This window comes from Lissotriton vulgaris, chromosome 6, assembly GCF_964263255.1.
Source record: "Lissotriton vulgaris chromosome 6, aLisVul1.2, whole genome shotgun sequence".
In the NCBI taxonomy this organism is placed as follows: Eukaryota; Metazoa; Chordata; class Amphibia; order Caudata; family Salamandridae; genus Lissotriton; species Lissotriton vulgaris.
The window spans coordinates 603,207,134-603,232,584 of NC_141694.1; the positions used below are offsets into that span (position 1 = coordinate 603,207,134).

The 25,451-nt window shown below is 45.2% G+C and overlaps 1 protein-coding gene across 1 annotated transcript in view; it reads left to right on the forward strand.

The window, feature by feature from the left end:
* The first annotated feature begins 461 nt into the window (after positions 1 to 461).
* The window catches only part of COQ3 (coenzyme Q3, methyltransferase), a 96,340-nt gene continuing 71,350 nt past the window's right edge, over positions 462 to 25,451 (forward strand). The window contains exons 1-2 of the mRNA XM_086926625.1: positions 462 to 597; positions 24,524 to 24,647. Of these exons, the coding sequence (XP_086782751.1) occupies positions 579 to 597; positions 24,524 to 24,647 (143 nt within the window). The 5' untranslated portion in view covers positions 462 to 578. The remainder of the gene's footprint in view (positions 598 to 24,523; positions 24,648 to 25,451) is intronic.

Genomic DNA, 25,451 nt, shown 5'->3' on the forward strand with positions numbered 1-25,451 from the left:
CTCCAAGAAATGAATTGTTTAAACGCAGTTTCAGAGAGACTTTGAGGCACGCTCAGTCTTATACACGTGAAAACAGTTCTGCGAAGTAACAATGGAAAGCAGGACACCCTAAAATGAAGAAGTAATAATTCTACTACTCCGAAGGCATTTGAAAGAGCTGTATTGGGTCTCCAACGTTTTCTACGTAGTAGCGCCTCTTATACCATGAACGTCGAAGCCACAACAGAGAATAGTGCAAATGAGGCACGGGGTCGGTAACGTCCTAGGTGATTTGAAAACGAAAGTGTAATGAAAACTAAGTGTACCTATATAATTCACCATAAAACACCCAATTGGATCCCTACGAGGAAAGTATTTTTTTCCATTGGTCCAACACGGCGCAGGCGCAGTACTTGTCAGTCGCTGATTGGTTCTCTAGCATAATTCCCATTGGTCTCCACTGAGACCTCAGAAGCGCTCGTGTTCATGACGTTGCAGAGGTCACTCATGACTTGGTGTACAGGCCGGATGGTTCCTTAATTTATCAACACTTGGACGATACACTGAAAGAAGTAGGCAAAGAAAGGCGACGAGTACAGATGGCCTTGCGCGCAGCAGGTAACTTCTGTGCGCCAGATACTTGTCGTACAGACTGTCGGATTTCTGCAGCATTATTACTGCATTTAATATTGAGTGTCCAACCGAAGACGTACTTTTAAGTTATTTTGCAGAACCGTTTGCTTCAGACAGAGTGTGTTATTATCCTTTAGAGTTATATTAGTACACGTGTAGCCTCAAGGTCCAAGGTAAAGGTTGCTGAAATCAGACATGCCAACCCTCCCGATTCAGGCGTGAGACTACCGATTTCAAGGTTAGTCTCCCGCCTCCCGATTCCTGCTAGCAAAAACCCGATTCCTCGGGGGTTTCAGCTGCAGGGCTTGGTATTGAGTAAGGTGCTAATTCTTCCAGCAATATTCAGAGTGGCCATGCAGGGGCTCCAGAAGGGGTGACAAAACCAACAAAGCGTCATTAACAAAGCAATGGCCTTTTAAAGACGTGTGAAGTACTGGGGCGGCTGTGTGTGCGCCGGGAAGCTGTTACAGCCCGGGCTGCCACACAGGAGGGGGAGGAGTTCATGCACTGCCAGCAACCTGCCAGGCCAGTGCACAACACTTGCATCACCCTCTCTCTGCCTGCCATTGCGCTCCGTGCATCTGAAAGTTAAAAAAAACACGTGCATTTACGTTTCAAATGTCCGATCCTGCAGCAGCCACTTCCAAAGCCCATTCATGCCGTTAACCCGATTCAATGCCCCATTCTCCCGATTTTTTTTTTTAATTCTCCCTCTTTGCTCTTCTGAAATGTTGGCATGTATGTGAAATGTCAGAGCTTTATATGTGTGCTGTCCATCCTGTGTACCCTGGGCAAAGGTGCAATGTACACCCTAACATGGGGGTGGGGCTTGGGTGGCTAACAGGTCAACCAATGGAGGTAGAGCTAACGCTTCAAACACTGGAGGCGGAGATAGCCTTCAAGCCAATAAAAGGAAACGGTGATAAATCATGCATTTTAAACATGTTGGTCAAACCTGCTATGATTATAACATATGTGTTTTAATGATTCGGATACTGCATATATAGTACCGACTGGGATCTTTACAAAGGAGAATGAGTGATTTGAGATAAAAAGCATCTTTTATAGATTTTAATATAAAGCGCGTTCTAACCAGATTTGACAAAGCTTTTTTATATGGCAACCCTTTTTTTGACAGTTTCTTCTGTGAAATGGCAGTGAGCTCATGAAATATTTTTAATTCCCATTTTCCAAAAGACTCCCCTGCGAAAGTGTTTCCCAAAGGTACGTTTTTAGGTCGAGGTAATTCGGCAGATCGGAAGTCCGAGATTTATTGTCAGTAAGAGGGTTGCTTTATCCCTCCCTCTTTTTGGCTCTCCCTCCATTGTCTGGCTTCCTAAACGGAGGCCAGCCATTGGAGAAGAGAGCCGTCCCTCCGAATAGGCTCCGTCTTTTTCGGATTTGGGGGGCGTACATTTTGCTGTTCGTTCGCCAGTGACGTCACCCGTCACTCAGAACAACAAAACACACGCCCCGAATGCGAAAATTACCATGCTTTCTCCGAGGCATTTCTGCTTTGCCTCGGAGAAAGACGGTGGTGGTTTCCAGAGCTGCTCTGCTCGTCCCCCCTCCCTCCGCAGCTCTCCTCTGTCCCGCTTCCCCCCTCCCTCCGCCTGCAGCTCTCCTCTGTCCGCCCCCCCCCCCTCCGCCCGCAGCTCTCCTCCGTCCCGCTCCCCCCTCCCTCCGCCCGCCTGCTAAAAGGGGTGAAACAGACTGACTCAGGGTGGACTTGTCTTGTTTCACGTTGTTCAGCTCAGCCACTACATGAATATATTGTCCTGTGTTTCCTTTTACATCATTTACTTTAAAGGTTTAATGAGGCCCCATATATTTATTTATCGAGTCAATGGTAGTCACATTGTCGATTCTCCAACAACAAATAGCTAAGTTGTCCCTACTGGGCTTGAAATCTGCCCTACAGATGACACAGAGTTATGCAGGAAGCACGTTAACCCCATGAGCTATCCTACTATCATCTTGCTGCATGGACACTGCAGCCCGCGGCAGTCCCCCTCGGTTGTAATTTAAGGCTGGCCTCTACCTCCAGAAGCGACAGTGGCTCCTGTTTTCATGACCCTGCCTGAGGTGGGGGGGGGCTTTTTTCAGAGCATCGCCCTCTGATGTCTTCAGACCATGACTGTACCAGCCTAGAGCCTGGGTGGTACCCCGCCCCCATCTGCCCCCGCCCCTGTCCCACCGGCTCCCGTGACACACTTGCTTTAAAGACTCGTCAAACACAGAACAGAGGAGCCGCGGCCTTTGAGCTGCTCCTGGGTCCTTGAAACCGATAGGCTGAACTCCCACCAAAGTTCCCATAAAACCGAGTGTTTTTGTCTCGCTGTTCCAGCATCATTCACAGTGTTCCCATCATGTTTATCCGGATGCTCACGGAGGTAGGACACAGCATCAAGATAGCTCAGTGAGTTCATGTGCCGGTAGCAGAGCTGCTGTGTGACTGTGACTTTACTGCATAGCGCTTCAGCTTCAACTTCTACAGTTTCTAAGCGCTGTAAATGACAGATGATGCGAGTAGTACCGCATCTATCGAATATATTAAAATACCCATTAGCAAGAGTTAATAGCGCCCTCTCTTCGGGAGAAAATTGCTAACTTCTAATTAGGGGCTATTTTTGGTGCGAACCCAGGCCCTGCAGACGAAATTGTGTAATTATGGGCGGGAATATGATCTGTCGGGCTCTCAGGCCAACCCTGCCGGTTTGGGCTGTGAATGCCTCTCTGGTTTCAGAGAGGACAGGACTCTGTGTGCTATTAATTGGGGACAGAAGCCAGCAGGGTACCAAAAAAAATCAAAGCCACCCCATGGGTCGGATATTATTAAGCCGTAATGTCATGGAAACAGTACATTGTCACCCGGGGCTTCATATATATATTACCTAATACTGTTCTTAAACGGTTGCAATAGCTAACAATGGGATGGATTCTAAAAAATATATAAATGTACATCTGTAGTAGGTTTACTCCTAGGTTTGGGCTTATATTTACTCATTTTTGAAACTCATAAATGATTCCAGGAGTTCTCCTGAAAAAAGCCTTGTGAATTCAAACTTCCTCAATCTCGAAGGGAGTTTTGGAATAAAATCTATAAACATTGTACAGTTACGCATGCAAAAATGTCTTGAATGAGTCAATCGTAGATTTTTTTTTAACATCACCTACACCCTCACCAATTTTGGAGGTATTCCTTGACCATTTAAACTATGGAAATGGATTTACTCCTGCTGTCGCCAGAAGTAAATCTGCAACAATCTCCAAAAGGAGAATGAGCTGAGAAAACACTTATGAAAACCCCAAAACAGGAGCGTAGCAGGACATGCTAGCCACAGGACACTCAACGAACGCCTTATGGAAGATTTATTCACGTAAAAATACGTGTGTGAGAAAATATTTTTAAAAGCGTAAAGCCAAGTAAAGTTTTTTGAATGATAAAACTATGCTGTGCACATACACAAAGGCGATTTCTGCACGATAATTAAACGTGCACATGATAATTGCCTGACACTCTGCGTGCACGTGATTTGCAAGGAATAACACAGTGGGGCCCGCACGGTTCACGAAGATAGTTTCACAATTAAATTGAACTTGCATTAACAAGTGTATTGATTTGCGAGCAAGGGAGAAGCCAGAGAATTGAAACATCCCTCACTTTGAACCAAAGCTCTTAAGGCACGAAGCAAGTCACCGTGATCCTCCCCATAGGAGCTCTATTGTCTCTTCCACCCAAGCATCTATCCTTTCATCCTTTCATCATTCACCCACTGATATCCATCATTTCACCTTTACATTCTGCCATCCATTCATTCTTTCATCTATCAGTCAGTCTCTCACCATTCTGTCTGTACGCCCATTCATCTCCAAACCTATCCATCTATCTCCAAACCTATCCATAAGCCCATCCTCCTTTCTTCCATCCCTCCATCCATCCTTTCACTTTCATCCCTCTATCCACCCTTTCACTCATCCATCCATCCGTCCACCCATCCAAACTTTGACTCCAAACATCACCCCTTTCACTCATTCATCCATCCACCCTTCACCCAGCCTTCCATCCTTTCACTCTTCCATTCCTCCGAACACCCTTTCACTCATTCACCCATCCTTTCATTCACCCATCCATTCTTTCACTTGTCAATAAATCCCGCCTTTCATCCATACATCCTCCCTTTCATTCATCCATCGACTCCCTCACTCATCCATTCTTACAGCCATTCTTTCACTCATCTATCTTTACACTAATCCTTTTAATCATCCATCCATCAATACTTTCAATCATCCACCCTTTCACTCAGTCCAATCATCCACCCATTCATTCTATCCATCAATCCATCTATCTGTCCATCTGCCGCTTCACTCATCCATCAATCCTTCAACACATCCATTCTTATGTTCTTCCTTACACCCTTTCATGCAGTCCATCCAGCCACCCTTTTACTCATCCAACAATTCCATCACAGTGAGTGCAGAGTAGTAGTGAGTGCAGAGTAGTAGTGAGTGCAGAGTAGTAGTGAGTGCAGAGTAGTAGTGAGTGCAGAGTAGTAGTGAGTGCAGAGTGCAGAGTGCTGTAGAGTGCAGAGTGCTGTAGAGTGCAGAGTGCTGTAGAGTGCAGAGTGCTGTGTATTGGCAATGTAAATGACAATGCCATTTATTTATGATTTAAAGAAAAAAAAAAGAAATGTCATGAGCAAGGCCAATAGCTCTACCTTTAATGATGCAGAGACCATTGCATTGTAAATGCTTGTTAGTCTTCTCATCGGGATGTTGCAACATATGCTTGTTTGAGGCCGCACACATGTACAGGTCTCAGAATATTGCTCGTAGTGGTTTAAGCGTCTGATTTTAGGATGTGTGACAGGCCAATCCTGGATTTGATGTTTAATGGCTTTTCCATTGCTCCTGAAAATGAATAACTGAGTGTCAACCAGTTGGTAATATGACTTCCTGTCAAAATCAAATAGTTGTTAGCACATCAAGACTTTCTTATATGAGATTACTGAGCTACATCTATGCAGGAAGCCACCAGGCAAAAAAATAGTTGACTTGAAATGATTTTGCAACAAACCATGGTCTAGCATGCAAAGAAAGCAAGTATTCCTTCAAACATCAGAACAGGATGGCAAACAGGCTTTGGAGAGATCGGACATTAATTACAGCCATTGCTTAAAAACTGAAGGCAGAATATATCATCATTTTTGTTCTGTTTGAACTGCCTGATTTTATAAATGGGTGCAAAGCATGAAAATAAAATAAAGCAAGGGTTTGGAAAGCACTAGAACAAGTACAATACAATATCATTGCCTCTTTTTACACTGTGCTAGATTCTTGCATTCTCTGTCTTTTGTTGAAGTTAAAGTTTGGTGAAGTACCTCTGCTGTGTATTTATAGATATGGTGGGAACAGATAACTGGACCTTTCAGTCCTCTTGGTCTATTCCCAGGGACTTAAATTAGATCACCGTGGCCAGATTACAAGTTGCCAGTATTTACAGGGTGCAAACAGGGCACCAATGATTACTAGTGAAATCTCATAGAATGGGGAATTGCTGTATGGCCTAGATCCACCAGGTGGGATTCTGCATGGTTTTCCATTTTCCAAGGAGGAGAGAACTGTGCGCCAGATCTTTTCATAGGCCTCTAGCTTGTTGTTAAGTTTATAAGTAGTATGTTCTTGGAGCACCACCCTATGCAATTCTGTAAGCCACTCTTGACTCTTTGGGATTGCGGCTTGGCGCCAGTGAATGCATACTTTGTTTAATGCTGGAGAAGTGGCTAGCCACCGTGAGTGTGGGAATCCATATCAGGCGTGTTAATCGTGTCACGGTGAAGGGAAGACGGAGCTAGCGTTAGGGAGAGGTAGAGATGTAATTTGGCCCACACTTCTTTCTGTCCAATAGTACTGTAGTCCCATGTAGGACCAGGCTGTGAGTCAGTGGAAGTGCCCGATGTTACTTCCTTGGGGACTAGTACCAATCATGAAGATCTTAAATTAAAGGCATTTCAACTGGGATTCCTTAAGCACCCTATCATGGTCAAGTAGCAGGGTTGCTTATACTTAGGGTGAATATGATTTACCCAAGAATGTCTGCCAATGCAGTCTGTGACGCTGCTTTTCATGGGACATCCCAAAGCTCTGCAGAATTGCCTCAGCTGATCAACTTTGTAGGTAAGCAATGCCTTAATGTTAAACTCTAATTCTGCAGCCTCACTGGCTCCTTGACTTCTTAGAGACATGATGTCTGGCTTAAAGGTTGCTCAAAAACAAAGCCAACTAGAACTAACAAATAAAGAAGATAATATGTGGTTGTGTCGTGGTCTGTACTATTTATGATGTACACCAATCACTGTGAGGGAATTTGCACATTCAAATCCCACACCGCTGACCACCAAATGTTCGACCCGGGATCCCTAGTTGGCTGAGGTAGGTACATGAGCCCAAGTTAGGGACCCGCGTTCCAACGTCCGGGAAAGGAAGGTCACCTTCTTAGATAGCCCGCTCACCCCCTCGGTAGCTTGGCACGAGCAGCCAGGCTTATCTTCAAGGCAAATGTGTAAAGTATTTGCAACCATGCTCACAATAACCCAATGATGACACCACAAATAGGCTCCCCACAAGTTTTAGAAAAACGAGTATAAACTTTATACAAAAAGATTTACGATAAGACCACACAATATAAATCCAACATATGAGGTTGTGAACTATTTCTCCTTGTTGGTTGTTAGGCCAGCCAGCCCTTGTAAGTTCTGGCGGTATTAATGAGCACTTCTAAACATTCTCCTGTACTCCTAATATCATGTCATACAGTTCGTAATGCTAGAAGCAGGCACTTTTGCAATGTAAAAATACTGTAAGATGGAACGCAGCAATCAGACACTCAGCAATGAAAATAATGCAATGCATAATGCAACAATCAGGCACTTTGCAACGTAAAACAATGCTATGCGTAATACCACCACCAGGTATGTCGTTATGCATAACAATGCGCTAATCAAGTAGTTCGCTATGCAGAAACAATGCAATGCGTCATACGACAATCGGGTAGTTCGTTATGCAGATAAAATGCAATGCGTCATACACTAATCAGGAAGTTCGTTATGTAGGAATAATGCAATGCGTAATACTCTAATCAGGTGCTCCGTTATGTAGAAATGATGCAATGTGTAATAACAGCAGTCAGGTACTCCGTTCTGCAATGATGGAATAATGTGTAATACACTCAGGCCCCGATCACTGGTCCTTAGGCGGTCTCTCTGCCTCTCCTTCTGGCTTACAGTCAGCCTCTCAACAGTTGCCCCCAACACGGGTACGATGTAATCAAAAGTGCAGCTCAGCACTCCGGCCCCTGTACTGCCACTCCCTTGTCAATACGGGCCGCAATACGAGAGAGGCCGAGAGCGTCTCCCTCTGAGCGAACCCACTCTCCTCTCCTCGTCCAGCAGCTGGGCCTCCAATGCAGCTTTGTGAATTGGCAACAGTGGCTTGGGCCGGCAACTCAGCTCCTCCGGGACTGCCGGTCCGGGTCGCTTCAGTTACGAAGATCTCAGGCTGCCACAAAACACACAGCGATGTTGAGTCTTTCTTAAGCTTCGGGTGCACGATCAATGGGCACTCTATGCACAGGTCTCAGGCTGCACGAAGATCACACGCACAGCATCGCTGAGACTCACTTTAACTCCGGTGCACACAATAACAAGTTAAATCCTCACGAAGGTCTCATGTTGCACAACGCACACAGCATCAATGAGACTCACTTGGATTCTGGTGCACATGATCACTGGTCCTCTTGACCACAAAGTAGCTCCAGTCTTGGTCACACTTGATCAAGGCATTCTCCAAAGTTTAGGGGCTTCAGGTCTCATAGTTATACCCCTCAATGGCTTTGAAGTTTTTGTGTTTCAGGGGGCACTCACACCTGGTCACACCAGTTCTGGGTGCCTCCCTGCCAGTTACACCTTTCTTTCTTTGATTAGTGGGGGTCTGGATTCTCAATCACTCAGCAGGATATGGGACAATTGTTCTATAGCAGTAACCCAGACCTCTTCTCCTTCCCCTACACTCCAGATGCAGGTCAGCCTGTTGCTCTCTCACCTCCTCCCCTGGGTCAAGACATTCCCCAGATCCTATTGCTTTCAAATCCATACCGTCAATCCACAGCAAGGCAGAGACACACAAAAATGTTAGAACAGAAAAACTCAGCCACTTCTAAAAGAGTGGCTTCTGAACACACAATGCAAAAACCACCTTCATAAAAAGATGTTTTGTTACATTGTGAGTTCAGGCATATTAAACTTCACCGTTCCATCTTAAGCCTTTGGGAAGATAGCCTGGAAAACATATTACAAAGCCTCTATGGGCAAGATTGCCTTTCAACAGTGAAAAACGAAATGCAGATTCTTTCTCTGTCAGGACATGACACACACCTTAGTACATGTCCTACCTTTCACATGCACTACACCCTGTCCGGGGGTACCCTAGACCTACCATGAGGGTGTCTGATGTGCATAGAAAGGGAAGGGTAAGTTCTGGCAATTGAGTGCACTTGACAGAACAACATGGCTGTTTAACAAACTGCGCGCAGGCCCTGAAATTGCAGGCCTGAATTCCCTTTTTAAGGCTACTTGTGTGGGTGGCACAAATAGTGCTGCAGGCCCAATAGTAGCAGTTGCATTACCAGCCCTGGCACACATAGTGCACCTTACTAGGGACTTTACTAGTAAGGCAAACATACCAATCATGGACAACCAATTAGCATTACACTTTATACATGGAGCACTTGCACTTTGACACTGATCAGTAGTGGCAAAGTGTCCAAAGCATCTAAGTCAGTCAAAAATAGCAGAGGTAGAGGCAAAAAGTCAGGGGTAATCACGCCAAGAAGTACCTGGTCTAACAGTTTTCAAATACATTTTCAAGTTTCCACTTTCCATTTCTACACATCAATTTTGTCCATATTTTCACAAGTGCCTCATAAGGCTTTCGCTAAACAGCACTGGAGGGTTCATGACACATCCTTATTGCTTAAAATCCAATGCATTTCGAGATGACTCCCATCCTCGGGGATTACAACAATGTAAAATAGTAATGGACACCCAATTTTACAAGAAAATGACTCAGAAGTGTTGTCCTATGTTTGACATTTGCATCACTCATGATGCTTAAAACACACATTTGATCAGAGTGGATTGTAGTATTCTGGGATTTGGTAAGCATGGTTAAAAAAAAATTTTTCGGGAGGAGGAGCTTCGCGGCACCCAAGATGGCCGCGTGAGCTCAGGGCTCATGTGCACCCCGACACTCCGATATCTATCCTGTCCGAGATCCTGAGAATATTCGACGGGGAACTGTTGCTGAGCGCGTGAGGATACAACTGCCGTTTTCCCGGAGACCCCCGGGAGCCCGAAAAACATAATCTGAAAACTTTGTGGCCTTCAGAATTGGGGCCCGGGACCTGGAGTTAGGGGCGGTCCGGGCTCTAGTGCAACAACAGCGGGGTCTGCCACCGGAAGTCGCCGGTCCGTAACTCCATCTACGGGATTTGTTGGCACTTCCCTCGCCTGTGGATTGGGGACATGCCCGTACGTGGACGCCGACGGTCGCATCTCCTGGTTTGATTGTGCACCTTGTGCCTTGACTTGAGGCGCCTCGCTCGGATCACGATCGTCAGCAGTGGAGTGAAGTGACTGAGATCGGGTTGTGGCCGAAGTTCGAGCCATTATCACTGGCACTGGCGTACTGGGACATATCTGAGTATTGTGTACCCCTGTGGTCTGCGTCCATCCCGAGATGGCAACCAAGCCGGACCTCGATAAACAACAGTCGAAGAACACCAGAGGTTCCTGAACTGTCCAGGTCAATACGATGGACCGTTATGCGCTGCCGAGGAGCTCCCCTGTCACCCTCGGGAAGTAGCAGGACGGTGGAGGGGAGTCATCGGGTCAGGCTACGGAACCGACGATGTCTGACCTAATGGCGGCTATACGTTGGGTCGAAATCTCTCTGGGTAAACGTATGGAGTCGCTGGATCACAAACTAGATACCGTGACCATAGAGGTTAACCTCATCAGAACTGATCTCACTAAGACCAGAGAGCAGATTAAATCGCTCGATATCAAGACGGCGAGCTTGACTGATGATGTGGCTAAGCTTCAGAGGGAAGTGAGGGACCTCAAGGCCTCTGGCGAGATGGCGGCTCGCAAGCTGGACGATTACGAAGGACGGGCCCGACGGAACAACGTGCGAGTAATCGGGATACCGGAAAAAGCCAAAGGGCCGGCCCCGGATTTGTTTATGGAGGATTTAATCATGAACCATTTGAAGCCGAAGGGACTCAGTAATTTCTTCACGGTGAAGCGGGCCCCTAGGATCCCCTGAGGTAGACCACGACCGGGGGCTCCGCCTTGGCCTATGATCGTCAGGGTCCTAAACTTCAGAGACCGAGACGCTATCCTGGACGTCGAGGACCGATGGGCCCCTTAAGTTTGAGAACTCAACCGTGAATTTCTTTCAGGATTAATCGCAAATGGTGCAGAGACAGAGGCAGAGCTTCGAGGGGGTCAAGCGGAAGCTTCGAGACTTGGACATCAAGTATGCCATGCTGTATCAGGCCAAGCTACGAGTTGAGGTGGACGAGAAGGTCTGGTTCTTTGACAATCCTGAGATAGCATCTGACTGGGTTGAGAGCTTGGCCCGCAAGACCCCCCGGGATCAGGACGGTGGAGAAGAAGCAGCTCCATGATGATTCCGGGTGATACAGAACTTTATTTGGACATGGCGTTAACAGCGGGGTGGGAAAGGCTGGTAGATCAATCCCATTGTTATAGTTGCATATTTCAGAGATAGCTTCAGATTTAAGGGTAGGCGGGGAAGCGGGGTACCAATATCCTCCTCTGATCTATTTTTAGATAGTCTTTAGTTTCATTATGGGGCAACGGGCACACTGCGAGTTGGGTGGCGGTAGCCAAATGCAGGGGTGCAGGGCGGGGGGAGGGGAGATGGGTGTAAGTGAGGTTTGTATTTTTGTTGGTTTAGGGTCTATTTTTTGCTCAGGTGGAAGCGTAGTTTGGCTATTTGCCATACATGGGTCCGGGGAGACGTGAGTTCAGGGGATCAGGGATCAAGCTGCTAAGCTGGAACGTTAACGGGTTGGGTGATGAGATCAAGAGGGGGATGGTCAGTCAGTTAGTCCAAAGGAACTCCCCAGACGTAGTACTGCTCCAAGAGACTCATTTAGTGGGGAACAAGTGTAAGACCATGCATAGAGGCGGTTACAAACTAGTAGTACACACTGGCTATACGACTGGTTCTAGGGGTGTTGGGATACAGTTCAAAAACTCATTCCCCTTCTCTGTGCAAGCAACCTGGGTGGATCAGAGAGGTCGATATGCTGGAGTTTCAGGACTTGTTGGGGGCCATGCAGTCACATTTTTATCGATTTTATGTTCTCCTTGCTCTCCAGACCGAGACGTTCCGAGACTTGGGGGCCATCTTCCTCACCCTTCCCCTTGGTCATCTGGTGTTGGGAGGCGATTTTAACTCCGTGGTGGATGGTGTGATTTACCGGCCCCCCCCCGCGCGTGCTGCCACAGGCGCAGAGATGATTGTCAGATTTTATGAGTACGTTGGGACTGATTGATTCCTGCCGCGTCCGTAATCCTAGCACGACACACTACACTCATGTTTCGGCTGCACACGGCACGCTCTCACGCTTGGACTACGTCCTCCTCCCAGCGGCGATGGTATTGTATATGTATCGGAGGTCAGGCATTTGGGGAGGGGTGTCTCTGATCACTCTCCGCTCTGGTTGTGCCTCGAACTGGAGCTTCCGGCTGTGGGCAGGATGGCGCCCATAGGAGCATGGCGGCTAAAAGACCCGGTCATTGCTAAGCAGGTGCACCACATGTCGGATCGGTATTCGTCTGAGAATTTCGGCTCGGTTGATTCCCCAGTTTGCTGTGGGAAGCATTTAAGACGGTGGCCAGAGGGGAGGTGTTATCCATTGTCTCTAAGAAGAAGAAAGAAGGGTTGGCTGTGCTGCTCGGGAAGAAGGAGGAAGTCCTATCCCAGGAGAGGCGGGGGGCTGAGTCTCTGTCGGAGGCCGGCCTCCACCTCTTGAGGCTCCGTGAGGAGGAATATAGGAATCTTGCCAGGGAAGGAGCCTTAGCGCATCACAATGCAACACAGAGTCGCGTGTATGAGCATGGAGACAAAGCCGGCAAGCTAATTGCCTGGCTCGAGCGGGGAGAACGTCCGTCCCGACTAGTGCCTGAATTGGAGAGTCGGTCCTCGGGTAGACTTACGAACCCGCAGACTGTGGCTGATGAATTCGCGAAATACTTTCAAGAGATCTATACTGTGGGAGACAGGTTTACAGAAGTCGATAATGAGGAAATGATTAGAGATATAATTATGCCGAGTTTATCCGTAGTAGACCGTGATTTCCTCGATTCGGCGTTCACGGATGACCAAGTCGCACAGGCTATCCGTCAGGTTAAGTCCGGCAAAGCCACTGGTCCGAACGGCATTCCGGTCGAACTATAGAAACTCAGTGCTAACAAACTTGCTCCCTATCTGAGGGCTATGTTCACGGACAGTAGAGACAGGGGTGTACTCCCATACGACCAACGGGTGGCCAATATCGTGCTTATTCACAAGCCTGGCAAACCTGCGGAAGTATGCTTTTCCTACAGACCCATTTCTCTCCTGAATGCCGAACCCAAGATCCTGGCCAAATTATTGGCCACCAGACTGGTAAAAGTGATCTCCTCACTGGTACACCCTGATCAGCCAGGGTTCATGCCGCGGCGCAGCACCGCGCTAAATCTGCGCAGACTCCATAGCATATTGGGGTCGGCCGGTCATCTGCAGGAACAGGCGATCATGGTCTCCCTGTACACCTCCATGGCTTTCGACAGAGTGGAGTGGCCCTACCTATTTGTGGTGTTGGCAAAGATGGGATTTGCCGTGAACTTCATAGCTTGGGTGCAGTTGCTTTATACATCCCCCCCCCTGGCTAGAGTGGTGGTCAACAACTGTAAGTCAGAGGACTTCGCCCTGGGTAGGGGCACCAGACAGGGGTGTCCACTGTCCCCATTGCTTTTCGCGCTAGCTTGGAGCCGCTGGAGGCTTGGGTGAGATGGGACCCCTGAATACGGGGCATAAGGTGGACACCTGAGTGGGAAGACAAGATCTCCCTCTACGCGGATGATGTCCTGCTCTACCTCACGAGACCCAAGACCTCTCTCCGATATTTTCTGGATCTTCTTGAGGTCTTTGGGAGGTACTCGGGACTGGTGATTAACTGGGACAAGTCGGTGATATTTACTTTAGCCGGTGGCCCCCCTGAACTTCCGCGGTCCTGTCCCATTAGAGTAGAGGCAGAGGGCTTTAAATATCTAGGGATTTTTGTCACACTTGATCTGAAGCTACGCTTCGATCGTAATCTGGCCGTACCGCTGGTGCGGTGTAAGATAGACGTGGAACGCTGGCGCGCCCTCCCATTATCCTTGGTTGGTAGGGCCACTCTCTTCAAGATGATGGCCTTGCCGAGATTCCTCTACGCCCTACAAAACTCGATGGACCCGGTGCCCGCTTCCTATTTCAAGGGAATTGAGTCATTGCAGAGACACCTCCTGTGGGACGGTGGAGCTCGCATAGCCTTTAGCAAACTGACCTTGGCGTGGTACGATGGGGGCATCGGTCTCCCTGATCTGTGCAAATATTACTGGGCCTCACATTTGGCCGCCATCAACCATATTGTGTATGGCGTGCCGGGTGATCCCGGTTACGCCATGGATCGAAGCCTTTACCCCGGTGGGGAGATCAGCAGGGCGCTGTATGCGAGGATGGGCAAGTACCCATTGATTGGCCCGACTGCTCATGCGGTGAGGGTTTGGCATTTGGCCACCAGGAGTCTCAGATGGGCTGGAAAGGCTCACGCTTTCCACCCCTTTGTTCAACTCGGAGAAGCTGGGGAGCTTGTGGAAGTCCAAGGGGTTTGATAAATGGGACCTTCTTGGTATCTCCCAGATTAAAGACGTCGAGACCTTGGCGGCCCGGTATAGTCTGCATCAACACGAGTACTTCCGGTACCTGCAAGTGAGACACGCCTTGGTCACGCATGTCCCGAAGGGTGCTGAACTCCCTGAGGCTTCCCCCCTTGAGGACCGGGTTCTAGACGGCCACCTGCCTGAGAAGACCACATCCCTCATCTACCGGAAACTGATTAATAATATTGGGGACCCACTCGTGAAGCTTAGGGCGAAGTGGACTGCAGAAGGATTGAAACTTGATGATGAGGACTGGACTGAGGCCGTGTCCTCTCCCAAAGTTGTGGCGATACAAATGAGATTACGCCTGGTTCAGCTGAAAATCCTGCATAGGACTTATGTGACGGGCCCGCGCTTGGTGCGAATGAGACGGGCTGAGAGGGGAGAGTGCAGGAGAGAGTGCGCGTGGAGGGTACCCTGATGCACATCATTTGGAATTGCTCTTATGTGCAATCATACTGGAGGGCTTTGCACGAGGAAATGAGGGCGGTACTGGGACAAGAGGTGGGCCTTGAGGCACGGAGATGTTTGTTGAATGTGTGGGAGCAGACGGACCTTAATGAATATCAGAAGCAGTGGGTTACGCTGGCGTGTATGACCTCCCCAATCGGCTCAGAAGGAGGTGTAGGAGTACCGACGGAGAGAGCGGTGCTTCCCTTGTGTCCTGAGCCGTGGCCAGGCGGGGTGGAGCCATTTGCTCCAACTATAATGTGACGAATATACCTTCTGCAAACAAAGGAATACACCTAGAACACCAGGTGATCTTTTTTCATGTTGCAGCAATGCGAATATTCAGTCACTGTTTTTATCTATCACTTCACTATTTGCAGTAGCATTATAACATACACCGGTCCTGATGAAAGCAATGGACTCTATAGTCCCTAGTATATTGCTGAAACATGTTGACCCTTTTGATATCAGAGTAGATATTTGTTAAATCTACCTATGCTGCTTTTTAATATTGGCGGAGTGAGCATAGAACCTAATAAAGTTGTCTTATTTCTGCTCCCTCACTCAATTTTATATTTCACTCACTTTTTTCACACACCCTTTCTCACAGCACTGCAAATCAGTCACCCACTAACTAAATTGATGGGTAGTTTGTAACACTCTACCACTTTTGGCCATCACCTGTCTCTTGGGAGGTTATACCAACTGACCCCCCTCTTTGAGCCAGTGGTGTACCAAAAAACTTTTTGTGGCCAACAGGAATGCCAAATGATGAAGGGCGGTTCCGTGTGGTGACTGATGGATATCCTGTGAGTGTTTACTGGTATCCACCAATATTCTTTATCACTGTTAGATGAGTTGACACTGTTCTGTTAGTTCAATGAACCACACATAGACTTTATAGACCCTCTGACACTGTTTGTTTTTCTGTACTTAGTTAGGGAATGTGTCTTTGTTTGGTCTTTAAAATCCCTCAGGCCCTCCTCCTACCTCTTTGTTTTTTCGGCGTGTATGGTAGCCAAATGCAATATTGCGCAGTTGTGGGGGGCGCGTCAGCCACCCCAGATTGGGAAGTGGGCGGATGATCTTGACTGGTGCATGTTTAGAGAGCGTGCGGTGTACCTGGCTAGGGGCTGCCCGCGTAAATGGGGGAAGATATGGGGTGTGTGGAATGCTCATCGCGGGGAAATCTGCGAGGCACCTACACCGAGTCTGGATTTGGACGCGCCGGGATCACCTTGATCCCTAACAGTTATTGTAATGTTAATACTCCTGTACCAAATGGACCTAACGTATGTAACTATTGCTGGCTTCCACCTGAGTGTTATTTCTGTTTGTTGTTTGGTTAACTAAAAAAAAGAGTTTAAAAAAAAATAAAAAAATAAATAATACATTTTCCGAAATCTAAGATTGCCTTTTTAACTCTCCTGTTTCTGGGATATGAATTATCGAATGAAGGCAAAAGACTAGCGCCACATTTCTGAGAGAAATGTGCTCTTTTACAACCACTAAATACCTTTTTATAAAAGCTTAAATCACTTTTGGGCTTTCTAAATGTTGGTAAAACATGCATACCAGATTATGCACAACAGGTTAAACCATTCTACAATTCAATTTGTTCAGATTTTTCTAATAAACGTTGGACTACTAAGCATACTGCTATTCTCAGAAATTTACAAACAGTCATGTTTGACTCTAAACACTTACATACTTGTGTTAACACTACCAACTTAGTGAGCTGCATAATTGCGGGTTCCTGTGGTTACACGTATGTTTTATTCAATGAGGGAGAAACCGGTCTGATTGCTTATAAATTGCATTTATATTCCAACACAGAAATGCCTTTTTGCTTCCACTGAAAAAAGTTTGCTTTTCAGTCTGCTGTCCTGAAGGAATATCCATTGGTCCAGGGTAAACGCATAATTGTGCTGTTTCCTGTTCTGGCCTTAAAGGTCAGCGATCCTAACTCGAAAGCCTCAAATTCAAAATGGATCCAGTGGGCCACTTTCTTGACAGCTACTTATGTAGATTTTGTTTAAGACAATACTTTGTAAACACAGTAATATCTCCACTATGAACATGACTATCCCATGTCTAGTAAAATGTTGCCTCTAGATCAGTATGCTTTCATAATCTATACTGATAGTTCAGCCCTCCAATGGTTGCTACTAAGTACAAGTACTCGGGTACATGTGCTGCAGTAAAAGGTGTCATGAAAGATGGTGTATTTCAGGCATATAAACATATTCAGAAACTTTATGTGACTACCGCTCAGCTGGCTGAAATGGAAGCTTTGGCTCTGGCATTTCAGAATACAGATTCTGAATTCCCTACACTTATAGTGTATGATTCATATTACTGTGTTCAGTCCTCTAATGATAATTTATCTTGTTGGGGCTTGAATAGATTCAGGCATTCTAAAGGTTACGCTATCAAGCATAAACTTTTCTGAGGGAAGGAGGCGGCTCTGAAGGATGCTTTGCTACGGGCGTATGTGATCAACATATTGAGTCATCAACGTGTTGGAATGCACGTTGCAGGGAATTTGTTGGACTGTGAAGCTGCCAAGGAGGCTGCTCAGACTATATACGTAGCTGCCCCTACATAAAGTCTACTCAGCAAAAACCTCCTATCTATTGAGTCCTCACAATATTCCCTTTGCTTGCATTCTCTGGGTGGGTGATCAAGGGATACCCAACTGGAACTGCAGGTTGTAGTTACTAATAGCTGCTCTTGAGGGATTGGCATCTGCCGAGGCTGGGGTGGCGGCTGCTGTTTCTTTATTACAGAAACACTACTGAAGGCAGGGTCTGTATAAACAGACTAAAAAATATTCTCCTTTACTCTGACATTGTCAACAACTTAAAAGTTCCACCATTGCTCGCCCGTCGCAGACACCTCTCTGTTAGTTTAAAATAATCCATTACAGTGTATCTATTAAGATCATTGCGGACCACTCCAGTTGATTTAAACGTATCTGGTGGCTGTTGATTCTTGTTCTGAAATTCTATGGGTGTGGCCACAGCAATCGGTTGTTGCTCTAACTGTTATTAAAGATTTGTAAGTCTTTATCGATACATGTGCAGTATCCGGATGCCAATCTGACCAGGGATCGGTATTTGCCTCTAAGGGATTCCTGGATACAGTTGGCACCCTGAGTGTTGCTGTGCATTATTTCGCCCCCTATCATCCTGAGGGAAATTAGATAGTGGAACAGAAGAACCAAGACTTAAAGCAGTCTTTTACAGGTAGAGTATTGGGTTCAGGTCGTAGTTGGATTAATCGCCTGTTTGGAGTCCAAAGAGCATTAAATAATTTGCAGAGATGGTCGTTGAGTGGTAGGACTCCCTACTTGAGGTCCAAATATTTTTGCAGGTCTTAATAACTCTGGCGTAGTTGAGGCAGATGCCCCCTTTGATATCAATGAATGGTTCACTCACTTACAGGAATAACCATGACTTCTGAGATGAGCACTCAAATTTAAATTCTAAATGTTACGCCACTGATACAGTGATGGAACAATCAGTGTTTTCTGGCTGGATTCCTAAAGTTGGGATTCTAGTACCAGAGAAGATTGCAGGTAAAAAAGAGTTTGGCCTGTCCTACTGTGCACCAGTGCCTGTCCTTGCATTTGATTAAGTTACACCATGTGGTCACTTCCCCATAGTAGGCCACATGAAGTTCTTGGTAGTTCCTTGTCACCTCTCCCTACCCTGCACGAAATCCCTCTACATGCACTAACTGCCCTGATCTTTCTACGCCCTAGCTCGGGTCTTCAGATCCAGAATTTTCAATTGTACCAATTAATGATGGAAACACAGGCTGTATTTCTAACAGGAGTTTGCCATTTTCTGCTGTTGCTCCTTGCAATGAAATTATATACTATTTACCGACTTTGGAGATGCCTACCTGCTCTAATTTGCCTGATGAGGTCCCTTTTTTATTCAAACTGTCGCTGGTTGTCTTGTTAACATTGATGATTTATTTTTTTCAGACTCTTCTCATACATCCTTTCATAGTGAAACAAAAACCCCGGACAGTGGTATTACGTTTAGGTGTAACGGCGCCACATAGAAGAATCACTCAAAGTATTAAGATGAGCAAAATTCGTGTAATGGTGCTAAAAGGTGAGGAGAACCACCAAATTCCCCAGGACAGGCCTCAGCCCAGAAGAACAATTAACACTCCTTAGCACACATTTATCAATGGTTGACGTTCTTCAATTAGGCAGTATGTATAGTCAGTACAGATATGAATAATAAACACAATTCCCTTTTCTTTCTTCTTAGTTGTTCTGTTTAATTACGTAGATCTTCCAAACTTCTCCCAACAGCCAACACGTGTTTTGTCACAACCGCGACTTCCTCAAAGCTGTGATTACAAACACATAAAAACCAATATATGTATTGGGAACCCAATCCCACTAGTTACAGTAACCCGAAACCAATTGGTTTGAGGAACAAAACAAGACAAAGTACACCTCATGCACATGGTGAAACTGAAGCAAATTTCTCAACTCTAAAGTATTTCAAGAACACAGAAAATACCAACGTAAAAGATACAGTCAGTCTATGACCCAAATGGAGAGACCAAGTCAGGGTTCCACACAGAATCCGTGCCACCCAGTAATCTGAGATGAAGAGTCCAACATCTGTAAAACTTTAGATGTAACTAGGTGTTGAAAAGAAATACATTTCTAAACGACCCATGCTAATCAGGTAAAGATTTTAGATTCAAACTGATCCACTACGAGGGTGACGTGAAGGTGAGAAAAAGGCCAAAACACACTAATGCCAGAGTGCGCTCAAGCATCATAAATACCTATGTCTTCCATGTAAAATACTCTGTAATTCAAGCATTAAACATATACATCACAAATGTGAGTCTATTATCCCACTAGAGCATCCATACACCGTTAGCGTGTGCCTGCAGAAAGTACCTACTTAATTTGTGGTGATATTTCTAACCCACAGTGGGTTTCTGTTTCGGCGGCGTCAACGCTCTGTAACTTTACTGGTATCTTAAGTCCTCTATGTAGTCATTCTTCTGAAAGGTGTAAAAGGTCAAACGTATGTAAGCTGAACCTATATTGTATCAGCTTGTCTTTATATGGCAGGTTGGGTAATATTCAAATTATCACCCTGACTTCTTTCTTCAGTTAGGACAGCGATAGCTAAGACATGCATAAGCACCTTTATTGTGTCAGCCTATCTTTAAATTGCAGTTATGGTAGTATCAAGTTATGGCCCTTAACTGTCACTGCAGCCAAGAAAGCACTAGCTCTGATGTGCCTCCTCATCTCTCTTGTATCGCAATAGCCAAGTGTTAAAGTTTTCTTACCCATGGTGGGGTGGTTATAACTATGGCAGCAAGTCAGGTAAATTTGCTGCAATATTGTAAATGTCTCTTTCTTGAGCCGACCAAGTTTGGGTTTGTATACAGACATATACTCATATGCGTATTCTCTCTACCTTAATGACACTGTGCAAAAGCCTCTCTTTCAGCCAGAATCCTACCTATAATTCGCCGAAACACGTGTTTGCTGTTGGAGGCAGTTTGGAAGATCTACGTATTTAAACAGAACAACTAAGAAGAAAGAAAAGAGAATTGTGTTTATTATTCATATCTGTTCTGACTATACATACTGCCTAAATGAGGAACTTCAACCATTGATAAACGTGTGCTAAGGAGTGTTCATTGATCCTTTTATAGTGCATGTGCACTGTTCTTTTGGCTTAAACAGACTTAACTGATTACTCCATGGTCCTATTGTTGAATTTTCATTTAATTATTTTTTCTCTTAATCTGTATTGGATTCATTGCAGTTTTCTTTCTGCTGTTGAATGGCCACCATCTCCCAGACCATACTTCACTAGAAAATGTAGCTGAGGGGATTACGCCCCATTCTTCTTTACATAAGGTCCGAAGAGACTTGTCCCTAGTGAACGTTAGGCCTTTCCCTGTCCATTATGGCATTGTTTGGGATAAAGTTCCCTATGACATTTTTGATCCTACAGAGACCTTGCAAATTCCTTATGTCTTCAAAGTTGCTATGGATGACGTTATTACCCTGGGTTCAATTTCTGATGAATGGGATGTTACTGCTGTTTCTAATATGCAATCTGAATTAGAATCATGCTCAATATTTGAAAATGAGGATTTGTAATTGAGTTCTGCAAATTAGGGTGAAAATGTTTTGTTACCATCATTATGCATATCCCTGTTTACACAGAGCTAGTACTCCATGTGCTATTTTTAATTCTATGCAGGGGGAACACTGCTTGACACCACATGTAGGTAGTTCTAAAACATATTTGAAGAAGTTCCCTTATTTTTCTGTTCATGTCCCTACAGACCCGGTTCCATATTGTTATAAGCTTTTGCCTTTCCCGACGAAAAATATGCTCACACAAACTAAATGATTTATTCTGATTCATTTATTTCACAACTAGCCCTACAGGGTTATGAGTATTGGAAGGATAATATTGAGCTTAAATCTATTTAGGGTACACGACAGTGGCAGGTCCGGGACACTGATACCTTATTTAGGGCTCGTCTTATCCCTCACCAAATGATCTTTTTAAACAAAACAGTCTACATGTCTTGGGTTGGCCAATGTTAAGCATTTAAATACACCAAAAATTCTCTTTTTTGCAAAATTCAATAACTGCAACAGTTTATTAATTTCATGGAAGCGCAGCTTACTGAAATGGTGCAGAATGGAACATATGATTCTTCACTTTCTGTTTCAGAGGTGCCAGTGGATACCAATGAATGCAAGGCCCGTTTTTAAAACTCTTTCAAGGTGTTTAAAGCAAGCAGGCCAGACCACTAGTATATTCAGTCACAACACTCAGGGATAGTTACTACCTACAGTGTAGGAAAGTTGTGCCAGCAATAGTTATACAACATTTCACCTTGTCAGCAGTTAAGGATCAGTTATCCCTCCCTGTAGATTAAATGAATTTACATGATTTTTTGTTGGGTCCCAGTACTCCTCATTCTAAACTTTTTATTTATTCAACTTGCAATGAAATTTCTCAAAAAGAAGCTGCTGAATGATTGAGACAAATTGATACAGGAAATTTGGAAAAGGCATTGGCTGATGTGGATAATGGCATGACTACACGGGCAAGTCATCTTTATTCATTGAATAATGTTTTTTTGTCTGCATTCGGTATAATACTTCAACATTGCCAGAATCAATCAAGATCGATTTTTGCAATTGAGTTGGACATTGCACGTTTGAAAATAAAATTTTGTGCCATGGAATTATTTGAGTCGAACCAAATGTTTTTTGACTAATAATGTAACACTAATGCAAAATATAATGGATCAGTCCCTGGAATCTATTAAAGCTGGGAAGGGAGGGGCGCACCGCCTCCCCTTTTATATTAAATTTGGCCCTCTCCCCTTTTTAATTGTCTTTGACTCGGGGTATTCTGTTCCCACGTCCTGATAAGGCTTGGAGAAGGAGGCCGTACAGATTCCATGCCCTTTTAAACCAAAACTGCCCAGGGTTGTGCGTGGCTTGGGATTAGCTGTCTCCCAGTGGCTTCTTTCGGGGAGTAGAGCGAAAGGTCTGGCTGCAACTAGGCCCTGTGGCCAACTCCACACACAATGAAAGGTTGTGCGCAAGGGGAGGTTGGCTGCCTTCCGGGGGTGGATGGGGTAGCGTTGGCTGGCTCCGGGTGGGTTGGCCATAGTGCCAAAGGCTGTGCACTTTGTGGGGATGGCTGCCTGAGGGAGATTTGCTATAGGGCATGGTAGCAGGCCAGGCCCTGCTGACAAACTGCCCTACTGCTTATGGCCGAATGTCATACGTTATGAGGGGTTGGCATTACATTACGGGTAACAAATCCTAGAAATACACTGAAAAAACATAGGTTAAAGTAACGTTATAGTTAGGTGTGATAAAAAGATTTAAACTTGTTTAAAAAAACCTTAGAAGTTCACTGAAAAAAACAAAGGTTAAAGTAACTTAGTTAGGTGAATATGCCAGTGACAACATCCAAGCTTCTTTGTACACATTACTCTATAATCTAGAGTGGCATTAGAAGCCTGAAAGTAAGTACTAATAGCGCAGAATAATATGAAGCATCACCGATTGCCCCCCCCCCCTTACAAACACCTTCCAGGGTGAGGTTGCCAGTGTGGGCACCTTAAGAGCGAAGCAGCTGCTTTGAGGGGGGAAGCCTGATCCGTTTATGCCCTCACAGCCCAAATTGCTGTAAAAGCCAAGAGTTAACATGAGGCACTTAGACTTTTCAATGGAATGTGTTGCATTTAGTTCTTCCATGTGCTTACTTTTAACATAAAAGATAAGCACTGAGTTAGACATTGTTATTGTGTCTGTTGACTGTTGAGTTCTGAGCTCTTGCCCCAAAGCTACTTCCCAAAGCAGCCTTAAACTGCCTTCCCTTGCTACTCTTAGGGTCAAGTATAGAAAGGGCTGGAGTTGGTTCAGTTTGTAGAACCATAGTGGGCTGGATGCGAATACACCAGTGTCAAATGATCTCAACCACCATGGTTGGGTCCCAGTAGCACCTGTCTGCCTGGTAACCCCCACCCCGAAGGTGATGAGACACTATGGACCTCTGTACAGATGATCTGGTCCTCCAGCAAGCAGAGGACAACGCAGAGTATCAGCACTCGTGATTATGCTGTGTCAGTGGTGAATTTGCCCCACTATGCTGTCAACAAAGTGTGGTGTCATACTTACGTACACTTTTATTTTTACACATACTGTGACTTCTTACTACTGCACTTTCTCTATGTACTGTGTCATTTTGTACCTATGTATGATCCACACTCCTGCTGATTTTGTACCAATACTAATGTTTTACCTGACTGAACACTATATGTTTTTGCTCTAAATGTGTTACCACTCTCCAGTTGATTTTGCACCAAAATGTGTTTTTGCACCCAGTTGTTTGCACTCACCTGCTTAAGTTGCACTGTAAAAGTAATTTTGTGCCTAAAAGTCATTTTGCAGTTTAAGGTGATTTTTGCTGCACGTTTTTCCACTCTCTTGATTTTGTTGCACCAAGGCTGAATTTTACAGTGTCAGTGTAATTCAGCACTGCAGGCTTGGAGAATAAAAAAAACAATAGACACAGGAGGCACAGAAAGAGGCCGTTTGCAGAGCCACAGGGCACAAATAACCCGTGTGAGTTTTTGCATGCATTAGCACATTGAAGCCAACCCTATTGGCTTTACTAATGCGGGTTATGTAACGTCCACAGTGCTTCCAAGAGTAAAAGTTAAGGTAATCCCAATCAGGATATCTGGATGATTGAGAGGAAAATTGTTGATCGAAAACTGAAATCTATTGTTTGGGAAGAGAAAGTTTAATCTTTATTTCCCACCACAACACTTCTAATTAATCTTCTGTCTGTTCGCAGCATGCCGTTGCTTTGGAACTTCGCTTACAAAGCATTGTGGCTTTAAAGAGGGATGTAAGCACGCCAGACTTTTGAAACCAGACACCCCAACTTCCTTACACCAGTCTGGTGTAAGGAACATCTGGTAAGTCATCAATTTGTGAGAATATCATTTTGATAGTAAGTGTACGTTTGATAATTGAAAAAGGAAAATATGCTGGGGTTTTTCTTCTTCTTCTTCTTCTTCTTCCTGATGGCATATGGCAAAGCTCTCAGTTTACTGGTATTTTTATTTATCTTTACTGGCCTATATTTATTTTTCAATTTATCTGTATTAGCATTTTATGTTTTGGGGGCTCCAGGATCGTGGGGAGGAGGTCGCAGGGAAACTGCAACTGGTATTTTTCTAATTTTAGTTGTACAGAAAATTACAATAATGCCCAATTAAACGCGTTGTAGCAACTGCTGTATTGCAATGCTTCTTCCCCTACAGACTCCCAAAGAGACTTGCAAAAGTCTGCCCTCTGGCCAACGTTGGGCGTCTGTGGAGGACCGAGTATCTGCCTGCAGAGCAAGGGCCCACATACAATCAACTTGTCACTCAATCCTGATGATTATCTTTTACTGTCGTAAATATTTGGGCTACTTCTCACGTGCACAAGTTGACGAAAACAAAACTTAGATATAGATTTTAAGGATTTACTACAGGTATATATGGGGAGTGTTAAAGAAAACAAAATCTACGTTCCTGCACAATTTAGAATGTAAGTGTATCTTCCAGTCTGCACCCACCCACTATTGCAGGAAAGAGTTGGAGGCAGGCTGCCGGGTGCGCAACTTGTCAGCCGTTCTTGGATGAGGCTGGAAAAACGCATTTTTATTATAAAATGTATGCAGATGTATGTTTTGTTTTCCTCGACTCCGCCCATGCAACCCAGGTAGACATGTA